The sequence below is a fragment of the Papaver somniferum genome, chromosome 1 (genome assembly GCF_003573695.1).
Source record: "Papaver somniferum cultivar HN1 chromosome 1, ASM357369v1, whole genome shotgun sequence".
NCBI lineage: Eukaryota > Viridiplantae > Streptophyta > Magnoliopsida > Ranunculales > Papaveraceae > Papaver > Papaver somniferum.
The window spans coordinates 226,744,690-226,762,420 of NC_039358.1; the positions used below are offsets into that span (position 1 = coordinate 226,744,690).

The 17,731-nt window shown below is 36.2% G+C and overlaps 1 protein-coding gene and 1 long non-coding RNA gene across 2 annotated transcripts; one reads left to right on the plus strand and one right to left on the minus strand.

Moving 5' to 3' along the window:
• Positions 1-3,435: 3,435 nt before the first annotated feature.
• Positions 3,436-5,214, minus strand: LOC113362515. The gene is made up of 7 exons (XM_026605205.1): positions 4,883-5,214; positions 4,529-4,562; positions 4,168-4,392; positions 3,938-4,027; positions 3,776-3,841; positions 3,611-3,702; positions 3,436-3,520 (listed from the first exon to the last, which is right to left on the minus strand). The coding sequence occupies exons 1-7, from the start codon at positions 5,212-5,214 to the stop codon at positions 3,436-3,438; spliced, it is 924 nt and encodes a 307-aa protein (XP_026460990.1).
• A 6,666-nt stretch (positions 5,215-11,880) lies between these two features.
• Positions 11,881-12,769, plus strand: LOC113337815. The gene is made up of 3 exons (XR_003354438.1): positions 11,881-12,020; positions 12,378-12,428; positions 12,508-12,769. It is a non-coding gene; the product is annotated as an uncharacterized LOC113337815 (long non-coding RNA).
• The last annotated feature ends 4,962 nt before the right edge of the window (positions 12,770-17,731 follow it).

Genomic DNA, 17,731 nt, shown 5'->3' on the forward strand with positions numbered 1-17,731 from the left:
TCCACCTGTATCCCACCATCTAAAATTGGCTTCACAGATATTAATATTCAACAAAATAAAAAAAATACGATGAAACCTAATTAGGTTTCATCAACTTCAGCCAATTCATTACACTTTTAACAATGCATACATACACCTCTTTAATTGTAACCCATACCAGTCCTTTATGCAACACCTGAAGCTCACCTACAACTCTCATTGCATTAGCACCACCCTTACTCAGTTAATCCATTCTTTATCACTTCCATAACTTCAGTTAAGGCCACCACTACTAACAAAACTTCTTCATCAATACCTGGAGTACCAGTACCAGACCCTTCTATACACATTCTCCTAATTCATACACACATATAATCAAAACCACCATTGTACATACAATCGAAACCACATATTGTCATTTCACCAACATAACTTCAATGATGAAACCAAACATGCCGTCTTCCAAGTCAGACCGAATAAACTAGACAAAAATCAGGTGAAACCAAAATTTGGTTTCATCATAAACTTAATTTTCATCATTAAAATCTTTGGTTTCATGACAGAAAATAGGCAAGTTTATGATGAAACCAAATTTGGTTTCATCATTAGTTTACTGTTTTCACCAACCAAAACTGTCAGAATTTGATGAAACCAATTTTGGTTTCATCATAAATATGTCATTTCCCAATACAGTATTGATTTCGACTTTGAAGATGTATCATCATTTGCTGGTGATGAAAACATCATAAGGTGGTGGTGGTGATTGTAGAGGATTGAACGAGGAGGCGGTGGTGATGTTGGGAGCGGATCTGCAAGTACTGGTGTTGATTGTAGATGAGGTATTGTTGGTGGCCGATTTGAAGGTATTGGTGGTGTTTTTAGATGATAAAAGGAGGAGGTAAAAGTAGTATTGGTGGCGGATCTGATGTACTGGTGGGAAAACAAAAATAAGAGGAGGCGGTGTTGTTGATGGAAAATCTGTAGACGGAGAAGAAGAAGGTGATGATGGTGTTAATGGAGGAGAAGGAGGTGATGATGGTGTTAATGGAGGAGACGGAGGTTCTGTTGGTGGCGGATCTGGACACATCGGTTGGTTTGATGGTGGCGGAGCTACTGTTGGTGATAGATCTGAATAGAAATAGAAGAAAAAGAGACGAAGGTTTCGTGGAGGATACGAAGGTGTTGCTGCTGGTGGTGACGGAGGTGTTATTGTTGGTGGTGACGGAGGTGTTGCGATGGTGTTCATGGAGAGATATTTGTTGCTGCTGGTGTTAATGGTGGTGGAGAGATGAAAACCGCATAAATAGAAAAAAGAAAGGGGAGAAGAAGAAGAAGACAAGGTAAAAAGGGTATGTTTGGCTTTTTTTAAAGTAATAAAAACTAAATTTGCACATTATTATTTGACCTGGAGTTTTTGTGTCACTTTTTAATTAAATGGTTTTTATTTATTAAAAATAATATGGCTGGATTTTTTGTACCACATGTTTGGTCACCTTGGTTTTATTTGACTAGTTTTGTTCTTACAAAGCTACAGAAGTTTTTCTTCTTCTTCCGTCGAAGTTCATACAGAGATTTTGGTGTTAAACACAAATCAATCAAGGAATCAAAGTAGTTGGTGGGATTGAAACTATTTGTGGGTAGTCAGAATCAAACCTACAAAGTCTTTCTTATTCCTCCTAAAAGAAGCTACAGTTGCTGTTGGTGGTGCGAAAAGTTGTCTGCATCAGTTCGTGGAAGAACAAGAAAGATCATTAAGGGAAAGAGCTGTACACTTATTGCTGTTTGATTTTGGATTAGCAAATCCAGGTTCACAGATCTCTTAATCCCTGTATGTTATCATTAACATCTATGAAACTTAATGTTGGGTTTTGGTAGAAATTTTTTTAAAACTCTATTTCCGCTGCGTTTTTGATCGATTCCTAACAATTTCTTGCTATTTCTGGCTCCTTGAGCAACTGATTCAAAGTGTTAACGTTGTAAGAGAGAAACTGATGTGCCATTTTGGCATTTACCAGAATATTCGTCATTCTGGTCAAGTGCCCCATGCAGCTTGTTGTTGTCTGTGTCATTAATTTGATGATCTTTGCGGATGTCGCAAACCAAACAAGCTCGTAACCTTAATAAATCAAGCCTTCCTCATCAAGCACCTTTGATTAGCAATTTTTTTTTGGTCTTTTCACTTTGTTCAACTAAAGCCAATTTTTATTTTCTTTAAGCATGCTTCTAAAAATCACTACTGCGGCCCATGAATCCGTTCTACAAAAATAACGTATGATAAAAGCAACTTCTAATCCTAAGAGCAACTGCAGTGGTGCGAGTATAACCAAAGACCAAAGAGGGAAAAAAAGATCAAATTTTGGGTTTAGTATGGTGTGTGACGCTACGGTGGAAAGACTAAATTTGGTCAGACGTACATTATACGTTCGCCTGGTGTGGGGCGTAGACTATACCAACGCCTGATTGGGTAGATTCTAAGAAAAAAAAAAATGAAAGAAGTGGGGCGGAGGTATAAAGCCCGCCCCACTAAAATGGTTTTGAAAACAAAGAATGGGGCGGGGGTATAATGCCTGCCCCATACAAAAAAAAAAAAAAAAATGGGGCGTAGACTTTACGTACACCCCATGTGGAGCGTAGACTATACCAACGCCTGATGTGGGGCGTGGAATATACGTGCGCCTGATGTGGATATGTCCGCCTGGTGGTGGGGCGTGAAGTATACCAACGCTCGACTATATTTGGGTTTAGTCTTGGTCCCAGACCAAATATACTCTGGATTTTAGTCGTTGATCAAAATTTAATCGATAGTACGTTCCACTACGTCTGTTCAAAAGACCAATTATTTGGGTTTACTCTCCCACTGTGGACGTTCTAAGTGATTAAAAAAAACAAAGTGTTGGATTCTAAGATATCTTTTCCAAACTTAGTTATATATTTTCTACAATTTTCATCCCGTGGAGAAGTACAAATGTAACAAAATGAGTGTTTATTCATTAAATAAACTATCTAGTATTCCTGAATCCAAAATCATGTAAAGCAAAATAACTCTGTACTCTTTTCTGTATGGTTAATATTGTAGCTTTGAACAATCCATCGATCCTCATTGTTTCCGTTTTTGCACTTTTGAGTGTCTTCTCATGCTGTTAGTACTCATCTTTGGGGAGTAATAACCTCTTTTAATACAATTTGGTTATACTGAAAACCTCGGTCACGAAAACGTTTCGAGCTCCTCGTATCTCATTTTACTTTTCAATGTGGTAAGATTCTGGGAACCATTTTGTCCACAAGAAGTGCTTCATTCTTATTACTAATACAAAGACGCCATAGCAGGGGATATGCACAACTCCCACAGCTAAATACCTACATTTTTTTGAAATACAAATTAACTTCATTTTTTCTTCAATAAGCAAATACGTATAATAAGCCTACTTTGTATAAGGGAAACTAAAATGATTTTAATCAGTTCAACAAAGTGGCAGAACTTAAAAGTATGTACCATAATGGGGCATAAGAGGATGATACGTCGAGAAAGGGGTAAGGCCACCTATACAAAGAAAATAATTATTGTTATCCAAACTGAAAATTATGTTGTCTACTGAAGTGCGGAAGAGATTAAAAGAGATGAAAGTCTCACCAGAGTGATACGCAAGCATGAATGACCCAGTGAAAAATGACATATGTCGCTGACAATAAGATGAAATAGGAAATCCGGAACCATGAGAACCCCTGTAACACAGATAAGTTTTCAATTAATCATATGATTATATTAAATTTTTGGTTGAAGTATGTTGGCAACTACCATGCTGTTCAAAGCCACATCAACAAGGAAAAAAACAGCATCGATTGAATGCATGCTAACCACCATCTGCGGCATAAAAGAAAAACATTCAGTTAAAAGGGAGAACCAAAAGATTCAGATTATGAGGGGAAACCAAATGGCTGGTGTTCTGCTGATACTTACAGGTTTCAGTTTGTAGTCTTTGATGGTAAGTATCGGAACCATAACGAACCAAAAGACGACATTTGTGAGCATTACGGCTCCTGCACTCATCTGCAAAGTATGAAGATAGATGGTTAATACAAATCATGTGTTGCCAATTTAGAGGACTTATCTTTTGTGTTAAGCTCCCCTGATCCCTGAAGGTTACATTTTTAGCTCTGAGGAAATCTCATACTTATAACGGAGTGTACCTGAAAAATAATTTGAAAAGCATAAACCAACATTCCAGCATGTTTTCGGTCAGAATGTTGTTCGTTGAGAACGGAACTGTTCATTGCATTGCTTCCATTTACATTTTCTGCGTGTCTTCTGGGAGCAATGTAGTTGCCTCGTTCTGCATCTAACGCCTCGACATGAACAGATACAACTCTATTACGATATTTGTAGCATCCATCAACAGAGATAACAAAACCAAGCTTCAATACAATCCACAAAAGAAACGGTTAAACACAACGAGGGGGAAGTATGTACACATGACAATGCCATCATCTAAAACAAAAAATACATGAACTGTCTTTTGAAAAGAACAGAAACATCAAGTTAAGTGCATACCCCAAAGTAAATGATAACCAGTGCAAACGTCCACCTGCACAAAACCAAACACAATAACAATGCTGAGGACCTCAATATCTCAAAGCTCAGTACTGAATGCCCCAAAGTAAACGGAAGTAACATGTTATATGACATTTTCGGATACCAAAATTTTCTATCTTGTGATGATAAATTTAGCAGATTTCACAATGCCCACAATATAGAAACAACTATCTCGATCGAACTTGATAACCTACTAGGAATACGATGTGAGGAAGAAACCAAACGAGGAGTGCTAAAACTTCCATGGACTTGAAAACCGGACACAGTCATATTTAAGAATTTAAATGATGTAAAGAAATATAGTTAACTTACTGGGTATAGAAGTAGAATGTGCGACCCCCATCGACAATAGCATTGGCAACAAGCAAAGCCAGTAGAACAACAAATCCAATAATCCTAAAAGCCATCAACCAAGCAGGATGAAGATCTTTGAAACACGGCCGCCAACCTTCATCTTCATACAATTCTTGAGATTTAACTCTAACTCTATCAGGTCTTGAACTATTTGAACCTTCATACTTCCAAATCAAATATGATGCTATAACCACAGCAAATGAGATCCAAATTCCACATAGTAAAACCCTCCAATTTAACCAATAAACCAATGCCGCTGTATCCTTAGTCTTGGCTGGATGCCAAATCATTGAGTTTGATTAATATTTCTTATTGTACAGTTCCATAGAAATGGGTTGATTTCTTCCCGATAGAACCAATTTTCAGAGACAAATCTCAAAAGCCTCCAACAAAACCCTCGGAGAAACCTCAGACGGTCAGACCTATATACACAATTTAATTCTCATTTATGCTTTTAGTAGTTTAGTAGTTTTCATGCTTCAAAAATATTAAAAAAAAAAAAGAAGAAGAAAAAAAAAAGGCACAAGTCAAATAGTGATTGACAATGACACCTAAAATTGATAAACTACTGCATCATACGAGTGAAGATATTTTGCGTTGAGTTTTGTAAAACGAAAGTATGGAACCCCACCTTGAAGCAAACGGATCTCGCAATTTTTTATAAACAATGAAAATAAGTTTCTACAACATTATTTCTGATACAAAGTCAATTTTTAAACATTCATAGCCGTAATCGGGACCAATTTATATTCGTATGTTACATGTTCATATAAGGAAATAAAGATATGGAAATTAGGTTCTGTAAAAAAAATCATTGTTATGTTCATCTCACGGTCAATTCACAGTCAAACCTATTTTTATTTTCTTTTTGGGAATGACTCCATAACATGTGGGACAAATAGACATAATCCCACAATTATTTGAATAATTATTCCCAAAATAAAAAAGTGGATTGTGCGGTGAACTTATATGGGATAAATATACATACACCCTACAAGCATTTGGACAAGTATTCCCAAAACACTGAATTGTTCGTTAATGAGAGCGAAGCAATACAGAAAATTTGTTACTTCAGTTTTGTACTTCTGTATACTAGAATATATAACTGAAGGAAAGTTTTATCCGGCGAAAAAAGATTAGATACTTAGATGCTTACAATGCAAAAGCAGAGAAGAAACAGAAGAGAAGGGAATAATACTGATCAAGAGGAGACGTTGTTGCACGTTCAGAATGGGTTTCTCCTGGGGCGACCGAGCAACCCTGCTTTACTTTGCCTCGAAGCTACACGTAGTTCTAATTGAAGACGTTGTTGCACGTTCAAATATCTTGCATTTACTTTTACCACTAGGCCCACCTTGGGCCAAAGTTCACTATGGTCTAGTTATAATTTTAATGCGATTGTTTATAGTGGTCATTGCTTTATTTTATTGTCTTGTGATATATTATGACACCTGCACATATCAAAGGGAGTATATATGCATTGAACAGCCACGGATCAGTTTTGCATTTGAAATGACATACGGCAACAAAAATCAAAAGATGGAAAATTTTCACAATTTAATCAGTTATTCGTTAGGTTTTCTGTTTCATGTTTCTTACTAAGGCATAGGGCACTAATTTTCCTCGTGATGTATAAACATTCATATAAGGCAAAATATTTTTCTTGTTGGATTGATACACCCCTAAACAATATGGTACTCCATTAGCAACTGCTCCATTTGAGTCGATAACATTATGACAACGTCATTAGCAACTGCTCCCTTGCTGGCCTTCCTGCGCTATGATAACTTTCACCATCCAAAATATTGCTATATATCATTGGTGAGAGTCATTCTCCCAGCGATGCAAGTATGCTTAAGCAAGTCTTGCTTGCATCCTTGCATACCTCATGCATACATGCCATGTTCCAAACTCCTTTAGCACTTATATTGACGCTAGTCTCGCATCTTCGGTTGTAGTTGCAGGAAATCCTACACTACACCCCTCATATGATTTTATGGTTGATCAACTCATTTTTAGGTTTACACTCTTAATTTTATTGATTAATATTTGAATGTTCTTACAAGAAAGATAAAGAAATCAAGAATGAACTTTGCTCTGGACTTTCTCTCTCCTATTTACTTGTTTCTTACTCAAAAAAGATCTCCCCTTCCTTTACAACTCGAATGACTATTTATAAGGAAATACATAGTGGATGACAGCTAATCTGTCCTTTATTTTCGGATATAGCTTGCGACATTCTCGCAACCTTACAAATGTTAACTTCGCAAGCTCTCTAATTTTCGCAAGACTATTACATCTTTCTCGTGATTCTTGCTGACGTCGTTTCTGACATTGTTCTGCGACGCTATTGTGCAATACCATTGATAATTTCGCTGAAACATAATTGTTGCGAGATTCTGATCCTACATCTTGCCTCTTCTGATATCTTCTCTGCAAAGTAGAGAACGATGTGAGAAATGCCGGAACTGCTTATCTTCTCATATTCTATATTTATCACACGTATTCTTTCTTCTATTTATTTCTCGACACGTCTTTTGTAACCATTACTTTTTAACTGCTTAAATCTTTCCGTATTAACCGTGTTTATTTTCTCGAGGAAAAATTCCCTCTATATATATTTCTTTTCATTTTCTTCTTCTTTCCTTTTATTCTCTCTGCAACTTCATCATTCTTCTGCAAATTCTGTTATTGCAATTTTTCTTCTTTCCTCTTCAATCTTTTTAAGTTCTTCTTCATCTTCAAACTAGATCTTCATAGTTCGTGATCTTCCTCAAGACAATCTTCCTGCTATCATTTTTCATGGGTTCATCAAGGTTAGTCTTCTCTTTTCTTCCTTATAAGTTTTGCTGAAATTGATATATTTGAAATTAATCTTGTTTATTTCCTTTTGTGATGTTATTTATGTGATTCCCATACTCTTGTTATTTCAGCAAAAGCGGCTCCAACACTAAATTTACAGTTCAAAACCCTAACAATCCCAAATCACAGCACAAAGTTATCGCACACAAAAGAAAGTCTGCGAATGAGAAGGTAGTAAGAAACACTATCTTCTTCTAATAACAATATTGTTGCCTTTGTTTCTTATCTAGATTGTAATTCGCAGGGTGATAAAGATCTTCATAAACCTCACAAGAAATCTCGCCACCTCAAGACTGTTCCAACTTCTGTTCCCTTCCACCTACTCATTTCTTCCAAATCTCCTGCGACATCTTCGCAAGATAAACCTTTGTCTCCAGTTCGTGAAGATGCTGCTTCTGATTTCATTTCTTCCAAATCTCCTGCGACTTCTTCGCAAGATAAACCTTTATCTCCAACTCACGAACATGCTGCCTCTGACTTCATTTCTCCAGTTGATCTTCCTATGATTGAAATTCCCCTTATGGATCCTTCTACAAATGAAACCTATTCTCTTCCCATTGAGAATGTTTCTCGACCTTCTATTTCTACTAGTTCTCTACCCAAGTCTTTTCCTTTATCGAAAGAAACCGTGGAAGGGATAGATATTGCTTTCAAGGTTTTATATGAGATTCTGGATGATGGCAAGAAGTATTCTAATGATCCCATCAAGTCTAATGTTTGCGAAATTCTGAGCAAGCATTTGGGTTCTGACAAAGTTGTTTCGCAAACAGCTTTAGAAAAAGAATGTAATGTTCTTCGTCTTGAAAATCAGAAATTTCAGAATGTTTTACTGGATCGTGACAATCTTCGCAAGAAGAATGATGAATTAAGAGGTATGATTTCTTCATCTATGTCTTTAATTTGCCTTTTCGATAGTTTTATCCTTCCCATGTTTAATTATCTTTTAAATCCTTCTTTCGCATGTTAAACATTAAATCAGAAACGAGTAATGGAGAGATATCAATTTGAATCTGCTGTTGAAGAATCCCGTATTGATAAAGAAGTTTTAATGGATCAATATAACCAATTAGATAACCTCTATTCATATTCCCTTGACCAAATAAATAATCTTACCAATGAAAATACCCAATTAGTTCAAAGACAAGATCTATTAAGTAATGAAGTATCTCGTCTATCTTATTCTTTAACCAAAGCTAATTTAGGGATGAAAACTTTATCAGATGAGAATAAAACCTTATCTCAAGAGAAGCGAGTTTATTTAAACAAGATGGCGATATCTTCGCAACAACTTAATGTTCTCCAAAAAGTATGTGCTGACCAAGAGAAATCTCTTCGCTCTTTAAGAAATGAACTTAAAGAAGTAACAAAATCATCTATCACTGAAAGAGATACACTCATTCAAGGTAGAATAGCTTTAAGTGTAAAGGCAAATCAGCTTAAAGAACAATACTCCAAATTAGAAGAATCTTATTATTCTCTTACGAAGAAAAATGCCTTCCTTGTTTCTAAATAGAAAAATCTTCAGTCTCGACTTAAAGGTTTAGTTAGAGATAAATTTGATGACGCAATGGACCATTGGGAGAATAGTTGTCTATCCTTGATTCAACACCTTATTTCGCAAAAGGAAGGTAGTCATAATAGTTTGACTGCCTTAATTATCTTTTCTTTGTCATATCTCTCTGAATTCCTTATTTTAACAAATTTTGTATTCTATTTTTCGCAGAGTCTGAGAAGAATCTTCATTCCTCTATTTCTGACTTGGAGGCTAAATATGCCAAAATTCGCAAAGAGAATGCCTTGCTCGTCTCTACCCTCACTGGTTCTCGCGATCGAGCAGAAAGAATACTTGATTACCTTGCTTATGTTAAAGATATTCAAGATAGGAATCATCAAAGAGCACTTCTTCGCCAAGTTCATCTCCGGGCTGAAGTGCTTGTAAATGACGTCTTATTGTCCAACTATCTTCCTCCTACATCAATTGATCCTCTAGAAGTAGATGATGATGAAGTTCCTCGTCCTGCTGATAGTGATTATGATTACGAAAGTGGTGCAGAGGATAACTTCCTGGAAGATGAAGAAGAGGTTCCTTCTAAAGAAATATATGCTGGTGTTAATCAGAATGATAAAGAAATTTCTCCTAAAGAAGTAGTTGCTGGCGATAATCAAGATGCTAGTCAAGTAATTGCTGGCGATAATCAAAATGCTAGTCATGGCGAAGATCAAAGCCGAAATGAAGGAGAAGCTTGCGAGAATGTTAGCGAAGAATTTCTGTCATCTCCTGCTACTGATATTAACATTGAAGCTTGAGTTTCTTTTCTAGCTTTGTTTTCTTGAGCTGTCTTATTTTTATCACTTTTGAGAGCTACATTTTTCAACAACTTTGAAGTCAACTTCTCCTTTTAATATTGTTTTGATAACAAAAGATAATGCTTCTTGTATATTGATTCCCATACTTGCCTTTCATTATATTTCTTGCACAAAATAATATGTTGTGAATGTTTATCATCAATTTTTTTTATCATATGGTCTTATTTTGCCTTCCTAATTAAAGGTCTTATTATGCCATCTCTTGTCATTGCGACAAAATCGCAGGACGTCCTTGCATTTTCATACAAAAACCCATTGATCTTGTCTTAACCTTTTCTTTCACTACAAGAAAACATGCCATCAGCGACAAAATTCCTGGCGACGCATGGCACTCTGTCGTTGTATATAATAATCAGCGACCATACAAATTATGGTCGCAAAATAACAGTTTTAGCGGCAAGTTAAAAAATCGTAGCTAGGATGGTCGGTAAATCATATAGACAGCGACCTGATTTTCCTATTGTAGCTAAATTCTATTATAAACGACCAAAATTTATATTATCGCCAAACCTATTTCTTAGCGACAAAATTAATGATCGATAAAGAGAAACTTTAGAGACACACTTCAGTTAGGTCGCGGAATAGTCATTTTAGCGATGAGCTAGTTTTTTTTCCTACCGTAAATTTCTCCGAGTGCCCACAAACTGCTCATGCATACCCAAAAACACACGATCTCACATTCTATTCTTTCTCCTCTCGTGTAGAAGAACTGAACGAACCTCCGATAATCAAATAACCGAACCCCTCTTTCTCTTTTTCGTATCTCCATCTCAATGAGAGAATTTCTTCTCTCCACCTCAATTAGAAAACTAGGGTTTCAGTTCCCTTCTCTCAGTCGAAAAAGGAATTCAGAAATCTAGGGTTTCAATTTCAACTTAAAATTGAGATATTTTATTCTGGGTATCAGTTATTTGGTTTGATTTTGAACTAGGGTTCAACCATTATTTTATTTTTAAGTTACATCATAATTTCGGTGGTTATATTGTGGTTAGTTGATTTTGCTTTCAATTTTCATTTTATTTTTAGAAGGAATCTCAAGACACAGCCACACAGGTGAGTAAAAAAGAAATTTAAATCCTTTAATCCCATGTTTGTATATAATTTTTTTAATTTTCCTGAGGTAAAAATCAAGTGTTTTGGTTGAATTTTGTGATGATTACAGGTTGTTCCTGATGGAGTCTTCTTTGCTGAACTGAACGAAATATTGACATGAGACTTATGAAGATGGAAGTTGAAGTTAGGGTTGCACCTATGCGTACAGAGATTATCATTAAAGATAGTCGTACTCAAAATGTTTTTGGTAAGCAAAAAAACAACTCTCACATGTTAATGTTTTTTATTATTCATTTTTTTAGGTTTGAAACTGATTTTTTGTCCAGTTAAAAGATGCTCTTCGTTTATGAGGCTGTCTTCCTTGGATTTCCGTAACTTATTTACATCTCAATTTGTTTTTGCAAACTTGGGTATTAATAAACCCGTATCCTCATGTCACATAAACTCCAGAAATTCTCCTTTATTTGTTGTAATTTCTAGTTTGGTTATACAAATGTGCACTGTGTAGTAGAATGGACACGACCTAGTTCTTATGAAAAACTCATATTACTGATTTTGCGTGCCTGTATAATATAGGGGTTATTTTGGAACAAGTATCCTTTTGTTAATTATGCAAACACTTCTGGAGTTAATTGTTTTTCTTGCACAGTGATGAAACTTATAATATTAATACAGGAAAGGTGTTCAAGAGCGGAAACCATTCGTCTTCTTTCTTGGTTGTTGCAAAGCACCAAGGCTCATCAACTGTACTCACTGGTTTTATAGAACAATGCAGTTGCTGATCCGAAGTTGAGGATTTCTATGTGAATTTAGTGTGAGTATTTTTCCAAGTCAGATTGGAGCATTGAGTATTATGCCTTGTTCTCATGTAAGGATATACTAATATGTCAGCTATGAACAGTTTTTGCTTCAATCACTGTAGTGCATCATGCTCTTTTTTTCTTATAAACATCCTGGTTTTGTAAATATCTTAGAGTTTCTTCTTTAAAATTATGGTTTGGCACATGTTGGATTTGCTCGGGAAAAACATTTCACTACTGTTAAGCGGCGATTAATTTTCCAGAAAATGCTGGAGTTCAATTTTTATGTTATTTTGTTTTCAATAAAAATATCTTATCATGAAGTTCCGCCAAAGGTGCCCCGTCTAACTTTATCAATTTTATGTGGACAGAATTGTGAATGACAAATGGGATGTGAAAGAGCTTGGACTTGAGCATAATAGGTAAGTTCTGTCACACCCTTTTGGTGGTATGTTATCTTTTTGGCATTCATTAATATCTCCTGCCAAAATCGACATGCAGACTTGTTGTCCAGTTTCACAATCTTTATGAGTTGATAGGATTAAATGATGGCTCTCCTGCTAGAGTAGCACCTTACTAAAACACAAATATGTGATCAAGTTATTGGATCCAGATCAGGGTATGTCAAAGGACTTAGTTAAGGACCAAAATCTAAGAATTATTGCTTGAAGAATTGCTCGCAAGTCTTAAGATTAAGGAAACACTTCAAGATTATAATCAACGTTTGAAGATGTTAGAGCAAAACAACATTTGTTGGTCATAATTGCAGGCGTTGTAACGTACACAATACACTCAATTAACCAGTGATGTTTTCTTATAAGAATCTTTTTTCATTCTCTGTGATTTTCTGTTTTTTTTTTCTTTCTCTTTCTATCTTCTGTTGCTGTTATAGCTATAGACAGTTAGGTATTAGAGAACTTTGTTAGTTGCAGCTTGTAAACTTGTAAACAATTGTTCTGATTAATATAATTTTGATTCATGGAATTTTCCTATTATGTCCGATCTTTGCAAAATTGTTCCTTTTAGCTGCAAAATTAAGGCACAAGTCGCCATTTGTATAATATTTTGCTGCCAAATAATGCGTCGTAGAAGAAAATAGATTTAGTCCCCAAAAAATAAATTATGCGACAAAACTTGCTGTCGCTAATAATTTCTAATTGCGACAACGTAACTTTTCGTCGGTAAATACATATTTTCAGCCACGACATGCTATTTGGCCGCTGGTACTAATCTAGCGACGAAACTCGAATTTGCGTCGCTGCTTACATTCTGCGACGCACCATCAGCGACAATCTAAACGACAAAAAAAATTCGTCGCGTAAAATAATTAGCGACGAAAATTACAATTTTTGCGACAATGGTGTGCGTCGCTGATGGCAAATTTTCTTGTAGTGTTTTGTATTATGACCTCTTCAGGAATGTTGCGACAATATGACAGGCCTAAATATTCTTGCGAAAATAAAGCCCCATGATATTGCCGTCTTGCGACGAAATCGCATGACATCTTCGCACTTTCATGCGAAAACCCATTGATCTCGTCTTATCTTTTTCTTTTGTATTATTGCCTCTTCAGGATTGTTGCACAAATATGACAAGCCTTAATATCCTTGCGAATAAAAAGCCTCATGACATTTGCGTCTTAAGACACTTATCAGCTCCCTAATGAAGGGTGCCGCCCTTATCTTCCCCCTGGTTGCCCCTTCAAGGAGGCGTACTTATGCCATACAAGGTTAGCTCCTCCCATCCAGTCTTAACAACAACCAGTTTTTTTCGCAGCCTCTTATCCCTTTTTCCTATAGGGCTTATGATTACGAGACTGCACCCTAAGTGGGGTTTTCTTCAGGCCGAGTGCAGTATAAGCCAAGACTTGTCAAGAATGGCAAGGACGCTTCAAACGCCCCCGGCACCCTTGACACAACCGTGTACCTCGGCGCCTTGATCAGATTCTGCACTCCTTGGGAGAGTCCTTATTACCTTAGTCTCCCAACCTAAGTCATATGCTTAAGTTGAGAATCCAAGGTGCCTCTCCCGGATGGGCTTTATTGACCCCAAATCTCCATGACTCAGGTTCCGGTGGCGGTGTAGTCTTTCCCTGATCCATGTAACAGGTACTCCCTAATATAACGTAGTTTAGGTCTTACATTTGCCTCTTGCAAAATTTTATTCGCGAACTAGGGTGTACGCCATAAAGGTTCGCCCCTTTCTTTTATGTCATTGTTCTGTGGTTATCTCTGCGACAATTTCGCACATCATGATCTTCTTTTGATATGAGTAATTCTGCAATTATTTTTTCAGAATTCATACCTTCTAAAAGATTCTTATTAATAATATCTTTTCATATACAACCTGTTCCATGGTCTGTCTAACTATCTCCTTAATGATGTAAGGTCCATCCCATTTTTCGCTAATTTTCCATCATTTTCTCGCTGATATATTGGTGTTTCTCGCAGAACTAAATCTCCTGGTTGAAATTCACGTATTTTGACACGTTTATTATATTCTCGAGCTAATATTCGCTGATAATTCTCCATATGTTGTAAAGATTTTTCTCTTTTTTATTCTAATTCGTCAAGTTTGTTTAAAATTAAATCCGCACTAAGATTTTTCTCCCAAGCTTATCTTTTTGTTGTCGGAATAACAACTTCTGTTGGTAACACCGCTTCAACTCCATATGTTAAACAAAAAGGTGACATTCCAGTGGCTTCTCTTATAGTTGTATTGTAAGCCCATACTGCATTATGTACTTGTTCGCACCATGATCCGTGATGTCCTTCCAATTTCTTCTTTAATATATCTGCAATTGTTTTATTTGTTGCTTCTACTTGCCCATTAGCTTGTGGATACAAAGGAGTGGACTTTTCACATTTTATCTTGAATGCATTAAGTAACATTTCTATATTCTGCCTCTCAAACTGCTTCCCATTATCAGATACCAACTGTGCAGGAATTCCAAATCTGCAAATGATATTTTCGAATATGAATGTAAAGATATATTTGTCACGAATATGCTGTACTGCCTTCACTTCTGTCCATTTTGTGAAATAATCTGTTGTGACTATTAACTATCTTCTTTGTCCAGTTCCTGGTAAAAATGGCCCCACAATGTCTAAACCCCATTTTCCAAAGGGTCATACACTGGTTGAAGATGACAATGGGGCTCCTGGTGCATGTATTTTCTTTCCATGTCGCTGACAATCTTCGCAGCGTCTTGATATTTGTTTTGCATCTTCATGCATGTATGGACAATAATAACCTTGCATTTTTTCTCTATGTGCTAAAGATCTTCCTCCACTATGATTGCCAGCATCTCCACTATGTAACATTTTCAGCACCTTTTCTCCTTCCTCTCGTGTCAAACATCTGAGTGATGGTCCACTAAAAGATTTTAGGTATAACAACCCATCTCTTAATTCATAATTCGTTGCTCGGCTTTTTAACTTGTGTGTTTCCAATCTATTTCTTGGTGTTTCTCCTTTCGCCAAATATGCGTAAAGTTCCATTCTCCAGTCTGCGACATTGTTCATCTGTTCTTCTTTTTCATTATCTATCACCATCACATCCACATCTTCCTCTTCTTTATTTATTGATGGTGACATAAGTGTTTGTATTTTTATGCATCTCGCAGTTGGATCTGTCATCATGCTTGAGATGAAAGCAAAAGCGTCTGCGAGTCTATTATCCTTTCTTGAAATGTGCCTCCATTTTATCTTTGGGATTTTCGCTGATAATTCTTCAACTAGCTTCTTGTATTTCTTCAAGGATGGTTCATTTGTAGTATACTCTCCTTTTATTTGCCGAATAACTAGCTGCGAATCACTAGTGATCCTGGAATTTTCTAGTTTCATCTCTATTGCGAATTTTAAAGCATGTATCACAGCTTCATATTCTGTTTCATTATTAGTGGATGCAAATTCCAATTTGAATGAAAAAGCCATTTTTATCCCTTTTGGCGAAATTAAGACAATTCCAACTCCATTTCCTTCTCCATTTGATGATCCATCTACCAATATTTCCCATCTATTTGGTTCTATTAATAAATCTTTTGGATCTCCATGTTCTTCTTCTACATCCATTATCTCTTCTACTGCTTCATCTTCTTCTAAAGGAAATTCTGCCAAGAAATCCGCAACAACTTGTGATTTTGGTGAAGACAAAATTTCATATTTAATATCAAAGTGGCCTACTTGTGCATTCCATCTCTCTACCCTTCCTGATCTTTTAGAATTCTTCATCACTGATTCAATTGGTACTTTTGTTAATACCTTTATCTTGTGTGCTTGAAAGTATATGCGGAGCTTAAATGATGCATAAACTAATGCTAAGATTAACTTTTCAATTTTTGAGTAATTCTTCTCTGCGGTATTAAAAGTTTTGATGATGTAATAAATGGGTTTCTCTACTCCTGCGTCTACTCGCATTAACACAACACTTAATGCATGCGACGTTGTCGCAAGGTAAATCAATAATTCTTCTCCTGGTTCTGCCTTTTGCAAAATAGTTGTATTCATAAGATGTTCTTTGATTCCTTGAAAAGCCTTTTCACATTCATCACTCCATTTAAATTTTGCACCCTTCTTGAGTATATCGAAAAAATATTTGCATTTGTCTGATGATCGCGAAATGAATCTCCCCAGCGCAGCTAGAAGCCCATTCAACTTCTGTACATCTTTTATTGTTGTCGGTGTTGGCATGTCACGAACTGCTTGCACTTTTTCTGGATCAACCTGTATTCCTTCCTTTGATACAATGTAGCCTAAAAATTTTCCCGATGCAACTCCAATAGTACACTTCTCAGGATTCAATTTAATGTTATACTGCCGCATTGGTTCAAAAATCTCCCTCAAGTCTTGTACTTGGTCTTTAGCTTCTTTACTCTTTACTAACATGTCGTCCACGTATACTTCCAATATTTTATGTATCCATTTTGCGAACACCTTCTCTACCATTATTTGATATGTTGCTCCCGCATTTCGCAAACCAAATGGCATTTTCGTGTAACAATATAAACCTCTAGGGGCAAAGAAAACAGTATGTTCTTGATCTTCTTCAGCGAGCGGAATTTGGTTATACCCTTTGTATCCATCTAAAGATGATACCCTATCATTTCCCGCTGCAGATTCCACCATTTGAGTAATATCGGGTAACGGAAAACTATCTTTGGGGCAATCTTTGTTCAAATCAGTGAAATCTATGCAAATCCTGATTCCCTTGTTTTTCTTTGAGACAATGACCATATTCTCTATCCATTCTGGGTATTTATCTTCTCTAATAATTCCTGCCTCAAGCATTTTCTGTAATTCTTCTTCTATTTGGGAATGGTAAGTTGTTGCAGTTTTTCTTATTCTAAGTTTAAATGGTCTCACATTTTTGTTAATCTCCAATTTGTGGCAAGCAATTTATGGATCTATTCCTGGTATCTCATCCATGTTTCCTGCGAAAATATCTTTATATTCTCGCAACAAGTTGACAGTTCTTTCTTCTTCTTCTACATCCATTTTGGTTCCAATTTTCAACATTAGAGGCTCCTCTACAGTCCCAACATTTATTTATTTTGTTGGTTCTGCGGCAATGTAACTGGATTTAGGTTCTCCCGTTGGTGTTGGTTCTTTTATTGCTTTTATGGGTTCTTCCCCTTCTTCTGAAATTTCGCTGGGTATTCCTTTAGCTTCTTTTGCCCTTATCATATAAACTCTAAATTCTTCTTCCTTCTTTGCTTCCTTTGCCA

Coding starts and splice junctions, on each gene's coding strand:
- LOC113362515 (XM_026605205.1), bottom strand. CDS start 5,214: ATGATTTGGCATCCAGCCAAGACTAAGGATACAGCGGCATTGGTTTAT. Junction 4,563..4,882: donor ACATTCTACTTCTATACCCA/GTAAGTTAACTA, acceptor GGTTTTGTGCAG/GTGGACGTTTGCACTGGTTA. Junction 4,028..4,167: donor CTTTTCAAATTATTTTTCAG/GTACACTCCGTT, acceptor CATACTTTGCAG/ATGAGTGCAGGAGCCGTAAT.